At 32.3% G+C, this 11049-nt stretch overlaps 1 protein-coding gene across 1 annotated transcript; it reads left to right on the top strand.

The window, feature by feature from the left end:
* The first annotated feature begins 7351 nt into the window (after window positions 1–7351).
* Window positions 7352–7789, top strand: LOC111438527. Its single transcript, XM_023076438.1, has one exon. The coding sequence runs from the start codon at window positions 7363–7365 to the stop codon at window positions 7573–7575; it is 213 nt and encodes a 70-aa protein (XP_022932206.1). The 5' UTR covers window positions 7352–7362; the 3' UTR covers window positions 7576–7789.
* Window positions 7790–11049: the final 3260 nt, after the last annotated feature.

Below are 11049 nucleotides of genomic sequence, written 5' to 3' on the forward strand. Positions count from 1 at the left end.
GCTATAATAAATGTTATAATAAAGTATGAAGGTATAGCTTATATACATTATTATGTAATCATTTTATAACGTTTTTATTAATATTATTATATGTTTAATATATCTAAAATATTGTGCTATCTTTAACTTATAATTGCATATCATGCTATAATAAAGTTACTCACCCTTTATTTCTTTCCTTTTGTTTGAAAGCTTATATATAGAATTAATTGTATGGAGAATAATTGATTATGCTTTATAGGGAAAAATGGAGAACGATTGAAGATATGGAGAAACTTTATACGAAGAAAAATGGAGAAAATGAGTACATAATTAAGAGTACAATATTTAGATGAGCGGCCCAACTACTTTGTTTATGCTTTAATGGTTGTCTTTAATCGGATCGCCCATCTCTAATCTGATCGAGATGAGGACACGTCCAATTCCTCTACTTAATATAAATATATTTTCAAAACACACTTACAAATGCTTTTTTTCTTTATTAAAAAAAATTACTAAGTTATATTTTTTTAATTATTAAAAACTATATTATAATATTATAATTTAAGCTTTTTTGAAATGATGGGTAGAACCTAACATCCTTTGTATCTTGAATAGGACACCTATAATATGGTGTAGTGCATTTCATTTAGATGAGGAAAATATGAGGCTAAACATGATATCTTACTAAGAAAAACATGGTGCATGACATTCCATGTTTAAGATCATGGCCTCTAAGGTTGAGACTAGCCTGTTGAACAGATTTTGATAATAAGCATGATTAAGATTATGAGTTCGACTCGACACCCTGATGTCTAAGTACCACTTCATGGAAAGAACTGAGTCCCACACCTATGCTTAAAATCACCAGTACCTCATATCTTTTAGTATGTCCCAAGCTCACGACCCTCACCTGATTGGTAAGGTGTCACTTATGATTTCACCGTTTAGATTGGTAGCCATATGATTTCTCATTGATCCCGTGGCCTAGATTGGTCTAAATAAGGGCGTCTCAAATTTGAGAATTATAATTATGTATTGGGTGTGGAAATGGATATGGGCGGGCCTAACCCACGGGGTGGCCCAACTCGAGTGGTCTGACCTGCGGGCAGCCCAATTCAAGCAGTTTCGCGGGCTAGTTTTGCCCCTTTTAGCATTATTTACTCATTTGAACTCCAATTTTGGCATCGTTATCACCCGTTTTCATCACTTTAAATCAATGTAGGAACTATTTAAGGAGTTCAAATTTTTTTTAAATCACCTAAAGACACAAACCTAAACAAAAGTGTCACGCTTCCCAAGTAAGTGGCACCTAAGAACCTTGGATTTATCTATGCTCATAGTATGCATGAACGTGTGCTATGAGAAGCATGTCATAGAATTTTGAGCATGAAATGAGTTGGTTGTTTTGTATGTAAGAGCAAGTTAAACATTATGATGTACGTTTATCGAGGAATGAACTGTTGGGCTATAATGTGACTGAAATTGAGAGCATGTCTTTAGTATAATATTAAACATGTTAGAAACTGATTATACAAGTTTGAGCATAGAATTAGCTGAGATGACACGGGTTGAATTAATTATGTATGTTTACTAAAACGCGTACGCACTATTTTATGAACTGAATTTATGACTAGGTATCCATGTTTAGATCGCTATGCTATATCTCTATTTTATATGTTTATGATGTATACGGTTATACGGGGACGATTAGGGGTTCGCCAACTAAACTCTAATCGTGAACCTGACTCGATTGTTTGAGGTCAGGAGAACTAGCTTATGATATTTTATGATTTATGATTATACATGGTGGGGACTACTGTGAAGTTTGCCAGCTAACTTCCTATAGTGAGCCTGTCACGAGTGGCAGTGGTCCACAGTTGTACCTTACGAGTTGCTTATGATGATTGTTCATGCATGTAAATTATGCGGTTATATGTGGACGATAGGGGTTCGCCAACTAGCCCCTCATCGTAAACCTGACTCAATTTTAAAAAACGACTAACCAGGAGACCTAAAGAACTTAAGAATATTTCGAGGGCTAGAGGTCCCGATAGGACCAAGAACCAAGAGAAAGTAGAATGAGAAAACCTAGGGTGTAGCCTAAGAAGATGCCTTTACATGGAACGAATCCCCAAAAGAGAATATATTGAATGTATGAACAAGATTAATAAGACATAATAACAAAATATGAACTACAACAAACTGCTTACTAAGTCTATTTTACATACTCATCCTTGCTACTTCAACTTTCTTTTAGGTGGAGCTTGACGTAGCGGTCAAAGTGGAGGCACACGTGGGTTGTTGGCTATAGAGAGTTCCATCACACTTGAGTTTGAAGTTCCACATTTAAATCTTGTATTTTAAATAGTTTGATCTTATAGTGGTGTATTTTAGTGGTCTCTTCTTGTTTCTTTACAAGAGCAAAAATTTTCATTATTATTTTCATTAAATTTCAAAGTGCATGTATGTGTTTAAATGTATTGTATATTTTCTTATTTTCACGTCACTGAGTAACAATCTATGGCTCGAGTCTCTCAAAAAGCGAGTTGTTACAGATACTCTCTAAAATTTAATTATGCTTAGGAGTCCAACATTATAAATTAAAATTCTACCATGAGAATTGGCTCAACTAACTAACTAAAAAAAGTAAACTTACTCCAAAAATTTAAACTAGCTAAAAAGGTAGTAGTACCAACCTTAAAAGGCTTTCAAAGAATTAAAACTAGAAGGAAAGAGTCTGAGCTTATTAGATCCAAGTCAGATCAACCAAAATACTAGCCTTGAGCCATAAGAAAATATATTCTCCGACAAGCTCGAACTATTCAAGTGAGATGCTAAAATGAAGGGAGGGACCTCACTTTTATAGTGGAGGCTCCCACTACTAAGCTTTAAGCAATGTGGGACAATGCATTTTCCTTTTTTTTATTTAAAAAATTTGGGTTATTACAATGAGATCAATGGATCCAAATTCGGGTCGGATACCCACCTGCAACTTGATACTAGTCTAGCCTGATATGAATCATGGTGTTCCAAATGTTCCAATTGGACTTATTACACGAACCAAGACCAAGAAAATTCAACAATCATTCATTCTTCATCTATAAAATAGGATAGGCTCAGTCCAACCAACACTTCATGAGTTGTTAGAAAACTTTATTTATTATTTTTAATTTCATAAAGTTTGTAATGGTTAAAGGGTCAAATTGACTTCGTCTTTAGGGTAGATTTAAGGGGATCGGGATTAAATCATAGCCATAAACGTCTTTTGTGGGGAGACTATAAATACCCACAAATTGTTATGTAAAAATCAGATTTATGATGAATGAAATCGATCTCTCGAAGTTGAGACTTCCCCCTTAGAAATCCGAGCATCATCTTTGTCATTTCTAAGTTTCATGCAATTCTTGTGGTAGATTGCATCTGAGCCATTCAATCAAGGATTGATTGTAGGGTGACTCAATTTAGAAGAAGGTTTCAAATATTGCTTCTACATCTTTGGTCATATGAGGTAATCTAATTTTGTATAAGGAAGTGTTAATTTCTTTGATTCAAGGGTTCTTACTCCAACAAAAGCTTGGATTGTTGAGATGAGGATTAGGGTTGCCTTATCAATTTGTTATCAGAGCCTAGGCTGCATCGTGTGGCCTACTCTAGAATTGATTTTATGTTTCGTTTATGCTATTGTTTATCTTTTCTTCAAATCTATCTATTTATTTTCTTGCTGTCATTTTCATCCTTCTTCATCATCTTTTAACCTTCTTCTCATTTTCTTCTTAAAAATCATATATATAGATCTTGAAAAAAAAAACAAAAAAAGAAATCCTTATGATATTTGTTTGTAAAATTTCGTATTTGTTCGTAAAATTGTGATTATAAATGGTCATTAACATTTATTTTTCCTTTTGCATGTTTATTTGAATATCAAATAAGTTTCTATTCACTTTTTTTTTTAATCCATCTAAATCTGGAATAGTTGTGTTTGATATTTTTTTCTCTCACATAACTTCTAAATTTCCCTAAATTATGTAAAAAGGGAAGTTAGACAGTTCTCAAATCTTCATGAACATTCTCTTTGGAATTCATTTTTTTCATTGGGCAATTCTATCCAAAAAGAATTTTTTGTGTCCCCTAACTTGATCATAATTTAGTCACTTCCCCAAATAGCCTACCTTTGTGTGTTAAACACTCTTGAGTGTAAAATCAGTGAGTTGAGTGTGTGAGGTCCTAAGCATATTAACTATTATTTGTAGAATCATGAACCAAGACGAGAAAAATAAAGGGAAGATCTATGAGGTAGTTGAAGAAGTCTAGAAGAAAGAGGAGGAATTGAAAAAATGGGAGTCATTTGACATTTATTACAAGAAGACTTCTTAAAACTCAAGTTACGGAGAATGATATTGATGATAAAAGAGACAACCTGTTTCACACGCGGTGTATAGTCGAGGGGACTTCTTGTAGTCTTGTCATTGATAGTGGAAGTTGCACAAATGTAGTAAGTGTCATGTTGATCAAAAGGTTGCAAATTCCAATCAACACCATCCTAAACCTTACAAGCTTCAGTGGCTCAATGAGAGTGGAACAATGAAGGTGGATTCTCAATCTTTAATATCTTTTATTTTGGGAAAATATAAAAATAAAGTTTTTTGTGATGTGTTACCAATGCTTGCTGGAGACATATTGCTTGACCGACCTTGGCAATTTGATAAGAGGGTCATGTATGATGGTTATTTGAATAGGTATTCTTTTGTAAAAGATGGTAGAAAAACTACTCTTGTACCTTTGAATTCTGCAAATGTATTTGTTAATCCAGTAAAGTTGAAGGAAAATAAGAAAGAGTCGAAAGAAAAACAAGAATTGAGTGAAAAAAATAGAGAAAAATTAAAGGAAAAAAAAAAGTGGATAATGAGATGAAATTGAAAAAAATGGAAAAAAACTAAGTTTTTTTTTTTTTTAGCTAGAGTTGGAGAGGTGAGAAGAGCAATGTTTTCACAAAATATCTTTTGTACTTATGTACAAGGAAGGATTTTTGGTTTCTAACTATAATAACTTGGCTTTGTCGAGTGTTTTTCAATAATTTTACAAGAATTTGAGGACGTGTTTCATGATGAAGTACCTAAAGGACTACCTCCCATCAGAGGTACTGAACATCAAATAGATTTCATTCTGGGTGCTGTCATTCCTAATAAGCTAGCTTATAAAGTCTATCAAACTGAGACTAAAGAAATTTAAAGGCAAGTGAAGGAGCTCATGGGGAAGGGCTATATAAGAGAAAGATGAAACTTGACACATGTGCGTGGATTGTAGAGCCATCAACAAAATCACAGTAAAGTATCGACATCATCTTCCTAGGTTAGACAATATGCTTGATGAATTGTATGGTTATGTCTACTTATAAAGATTGTTTATCATCAAATTAGAATGCAAGTAGGAGATGAATGGAAAACAACTTTCAAAATTAAGTTTGGATTGTATATGGCTTGTTATGCCTTTTGGGTTAACTAATTATCCTAGTAATGCGCACAGTATATAATGTTTTGAGAAAACATGTGGAAAAGATGTGTATATTGATGATATTTTAATTTATTTGAAGACTTTGTTTGAGCATGTGGAGAATGTTGAGTCAGTTTTTTATTACACATGAAGAGAAATTTTATTCTAATTTAAAAGTTCACTTTCTTTGGTTTATAGTTGGTAAAAATAGAGTAGAAGTATGTAAAGAGAAAGTTAAAGTCATTAGAGATTTGCCAACACAAAAGAGTGCAAGTGAAGTTCGGAATTTTCATGGGTTAGCTAGCTTCGAGTTTATAAAAGATTTTAGCACTATAGTTGCACCATTGAATGACTTACGAAAAAAGAATGCTGTTTTTAATTGGATGAAATGCAAGAAAATGTATTCAATTTGCTTAGGGAAATTAAGTACGCACCATTACTAGTTTTGCCTAACTTCAATAAAACTTTTGAAATCAAGTGTGATGCGAGTGGTTTTAGCATAGGTTCTCTCTTAATTTAAGATGAAAAACTCTTAATGTATTTTAGTAAAAAACTAAATGGTACAGCGTTGAACTATCCTACGATAAAGAATTGTTTGCTTTAATTCATATATTGCAGGTGTGGCAACATTACTTATGGTCTAGAGAACTTGATATCACTTTGATCAAGCTTGAAGTATTCAAGGGTCAAAACAAACTGAACCATAGGCATGCAAAGTAGGTGGAATGTATTGATACATTTTCGTATGTCATCAAATATAAGCGAAGTAAAGATAATGTGATAGCTAATGCATTATTATCTCGAAGGTTCAATCAGTATGCTCCTATAGTGAAAAAAAGGGTTTGTTTTTCTCACAATTTCTTTATTTTATTTTGGATCTCATCTTTCTTACCAAAAATAATAATAATAATAAATTTAAATTCTTAATAAAAATACAAAAACAAACCAAAAAAAAAAAAAATCATTTACAAAATGAATAACAAAAAAAAAAAAAATTATATATATTTTAAATATGAAAAAAAAGAATATTTTATTTAAATTCACCCAACATTCTTAAAATATAGTAAAATCTAGATTTGTTTTTTTTTTCCTTCTTTTACTCGAAAAACCACCTCCTTTCTTCTATCTTACTTAAACTCTAATTTATTCATCTTAATATAATACATTTAAAATTTTACCCAGATTAAACAATAAAAATTATCTAATAACAATCCAATTTCTGAAATGATAATAATCAAATCGAAATTAAAGTCAAAACACTAGAGGTATTAAAAAAAAAATGGATGACTCCTACAATTTGGGTTTTAAAAAATCTCCTGAAAGCCTAGAAAAAATTATTAACTTTTTTTTTCAAATTTTGGTTTTATTCAAACTAGGGAACAAATATGATTTATAACTAAAAATTAAAACTGTCAACCAAATTTTGTAGTACACACCAAAAATTATTAGGCTCCATTGGTTGTATAGCATAGAAACACCATATATATTCATAGAACAAGAGAAAAACTAAGCACATACAAGCTACAAAGATTGATACATTTCTGAAGTGCTTTATTTGAGTCACTATTATATTACTAGACATCCTACGGTTGGTGGTTAAAAAAACTAAACAGTTACAACCTACAAAAAAAAAAAAAAAAAAAAAAAAAAAAAAAAAAGAAAGAAGTAGTTACTACGGTTGGTTGGATGTTTATAGGACCAACCAAGTTTTTGTGATGAACCAAATCATTCGGTCAAACCAATGAATCCATTTCTTGTAAAGAACTACAGCCATCCATAATTAGAAACTTTTCCAAGTAGTTTTATCTTGAAAATACCAAAACTTTGATCATGAAAGGGGAGAGAAGTTGTTGAGAAAGAAAAAGGAAAAAGGAAGGAAGAAAAGGAGGTATGGGTTTAGATGGTGGTCTGTCATGGGCAGATCAATGGGATTCCAACCCTGACCCAGGCCCTCCACCATCGTCGGCAGAAAACGGGAAGAAGAAGAAGAAGAAGAAGAAGGAGAAGGAGGAGGGGGGATCCTCCTCGTCAGAGAAGAGCATATTTAAGAAGGCAAGCTTGAAGTGGATAAAGGAATTGCGAAAGAAATCTGAGAAATCTTGAAAAACAGAGCTTTTTACTTGCTTTCTTATTTCTCCTCATCGTTTTCCAAAATTCTTCCATTATCCAATGAATTGTGCTTCTGTTATTATTATTTTTTCTTTCTTTCTTTCTTTTTCGAATCAAATGGAGGGGTGTGGAGGGGTGAAGGGGAAAAACTTCCAACTCCTTGAAAGATCAAATACTATCAGTGAATTGAAATATAACTCTTCCGTGCTTATTAAAGAATTATTTAGAGATCACCAAGACTTTAGAACTATCAGTGAATTATGATGTGTTTCATGAATTTTTATTTAAGAAAAGTAAGCTTTATATTCTTAAATGCTATATAAGAGATTTTTTTTTAGTGAAGCACATGTTGGTACCTTAATAAGACATTTTGGGATTAATAAAACTTATAATATGTTCTATAAACACTTCTTTTGGCCGAAGATGAAGCATGATGTTCATAATTTTTGTAATCAATTTTTTAAATGCAAAGAAGATAAAACTAGATCACAATAGATTGTATAGTCCTTTGAATGTACCTAAAGGACCTTGGACTAATATATCTATGAATTTTGTTAATAGTTTGGGCACACTAAAAATGGTAAAGATAGTATTTTTGTTGTAATAGTAAAATTACTCATTTTATTACTTGCAGCAAGACAGATGATCAAAATATGTTAGTAATGGGGATGTTAAATGTTTGAGTCACTCTGGAAATATTGTGGGGGTAAATTGGGTACCAAATTATTCTTTTCAAATGCATGTCATCCTCCCATCTCCTGATGAGCAAACTGAGGTAGTTAATAGAACATTAGAAGTATTCTTAGGGCTATTATTTTTAAAAATATTAAGTCTTGGGACCAATGCTTGCGGTTGGTAGAGTTTGCATATAATAGAGAAATTTATAGTACCATTCATGGTTCTCATTTTGAAGTTGTTTATGGATTTAATCCGCTTAATCCTCTTAATTTTCTTCCTATTCCTTCTAATATTTTTGTGAGTGAAGCCGCCACAAAAATGATAGATTTGATCAAAACATTATGCAAAAAGGTGAAGGAGAGAATTGAGAAACAAAATTTCAAAGTTGCTTGAAGAATTAACAAAGGACGGAAGAAAATCATTTTTCAACTCGGTGACTGAGTTTGGATACAGTTTCAAAAGGAGCTATTCTCATCTCACACAAAGTTACATCCAAGAGGGGATGACCATTATTAAGTCCTTGAAAGAATTAATAACATTGCAAATAAAATTAATCTTTCCGGAGAATTTTGAGTACATTCTAATTTCAATGTAGTTGACTTGAGTCTTTTTGATGTAAGTGATGTGATTTTTTTGATTCGAGGACGAATTCTTTTAAGAGGGGGAATATGTTAAGGATCACGGTGTTCCAAATGTTCCAACTGGACCTATTACACGAACAAGGCCAAAAAGATTCAACAAGTATTCATTCTTCCTCTACAAAATTGGACAGGCTCAGTTCAACCATCATTTCATGAGTTGTTAGAAAACTTTATTTATTATTTTTAATTTAAGTTTATAATGGTCAAAGGGTCAAATTGACTACATTTTTGTGGAGATTTAAGGGTACCGTGATTAAATCATGGCCAAAAATGTCTTTGTGGAGAGAGTATAAATACCCACAAATTATTATGTAAAAATCAGATTTGTGATAATGAAATCGATCTCTAAGTTGAGACTTTCCCCTTAGAAATTTGAGTATCATCTTTGTCATTTCTGAGTTTCATACCATTATTGTAGTAATTGCATCTGAGCCATTCAATCAAGTCTTAATTAAGTTTGATGGTAGAGTGACTCAATTCAAAACAAGGTTCTAAATCTTGTTTTTAGATCTTTTATCGTGAGAGGTAATCTAATTCTAGCCTTATCTCTTGGTTGATCCGAATTTCGTATAAGTTGATGTTAATTTCTTTGATTCAAGGGTTCTTGCTCCAACAGTCCAGACATACGCGGGGAGTTTAAATCACACGATGGCCCGACACCCACGACTGACCGGAGCGATAATCTGCACCTTCAATGCCAAATGTACCCGATACTTGACGAACTTCCAGTTGTGGCTCATCTTGGCTTGACTTCGTGTCTTGGTTCAACTCGACTTGGTGGCTCGACTTCTCGGCTTAGGTTGCTCAATATCAAAAAAATTATGTACCGTTTTTTAAGTTTTCGACCATTTGAAGTCACTTTGACCGTATTTAAGGCGATTAGGTTCAGTATAAGATCTATTTTTCTCAATCTAAGTTAAATTGAGCCAAGAAATTAGTATTACTAACAAAATGAGATGGACGTTCTAATAGAAAATAACTCTCGATGATGCTTGGAGCAACTTTGAGGGACAAAATACAAACGTAGTCAAGTTTAAGGAGAATGTCAGCTAAGTCAAACCAACTAAGTGACCTAACTATCAGTACAGTTAGGAATTGATCTTTGTACTATGACACGTTTCCGTGGTTCTCCACGTGTTATATGCCTGATACATGTGAAATATTTAGGACACGATGTGATTAGGATATGTTTAGGAAACGATATGACTATAATATGTTTATGAAACAATATGACTATGATATATTTATGAAAGGATATGACTATGATATGTTTATGAAATGATATGACTATGATATATTTATGAAACGATATGACTATAATATGTTTATGAAACGATATGAAAGGATAAGTCCATGATATGTCCATGATACGATGTGACTATGAAATGATATGTAAATGTTATGACACGTGTTATGATTTGATCTACTGATGATATGATAAATGTTGTGTGGTAACACGTTTGGTGATATAGTATATAATTTTACATGATATGTTGATGATATGAGATATGTATGATAGACACGATGCATGATGAATGATATAAGATAAGATGTATCGATTTGATGCACAACTCCGATTTATGCATGAAAAGCTATGATGAAAATGATATGATATGAAGGACATGTAGAGGGCTGTCTTACATGATAATGAATAAAAATGTTGGGACCTCATGCATGTTCATGCGGAAAATACTCATTTTTTATGATGGTATGGATGCGTACACTAAGAGGTAGGAAAATGATCATCATAGTTATTATAATGTTGCTACTATTGTTATTCCTAATGGGTGTCCGACATTGGCAGCTCCGAGAGAATGCTCACCCAACTAGATAATTTACCATAATACGGAAGAAATTAAGATTTACAATCAATAATAGGTAATTTACAAAATAAGGAAGAAATGAAAAGAAAGGTAGAAAGATGAGATAAGGATTGAAAAGAGAAGAATAAAATTAGAGAAATGAAATGGAAAAGAAATAATGCTGAAGGAATAATGTTAGGAAGACATATGTTTTTTATTTTTGGTTTTTGATTTTTTTTTAATAGTTTAATGACTATTCAGTCTATTGTAGATGACCGTAATTCACTCAGTGGTTAAGAATTCAAAAATGGATGATTGAGGTCATAGATCGTGTCTCTTCCTCTTCA

Source organism: Cucurbita moschata, unplaced genomic scaffold (genome assembly GCF_002738365.1).
Source record: "Cucurbita moschata cultivar Rifu unplaced genomic scaffold, Cmos_1.0 Cmo_Scf00076, whole genome shotgun sequence".
NCBI lineage: Eukaryota > Viridiplantae > Streptophyta > Magnoliopsida > Cucurbitales > Cucurbitaceae > Cucurbita > Cucurbita moschata.

Coding starts and splice junctions, on each gene's coding strand:
- LOC111438527 (XM_023076438.1), top strand. CDS start 7,363: ATGGGTTTAGATGGTGGTCTGTCATGGGCAGATCAATGGGATTCCAAC.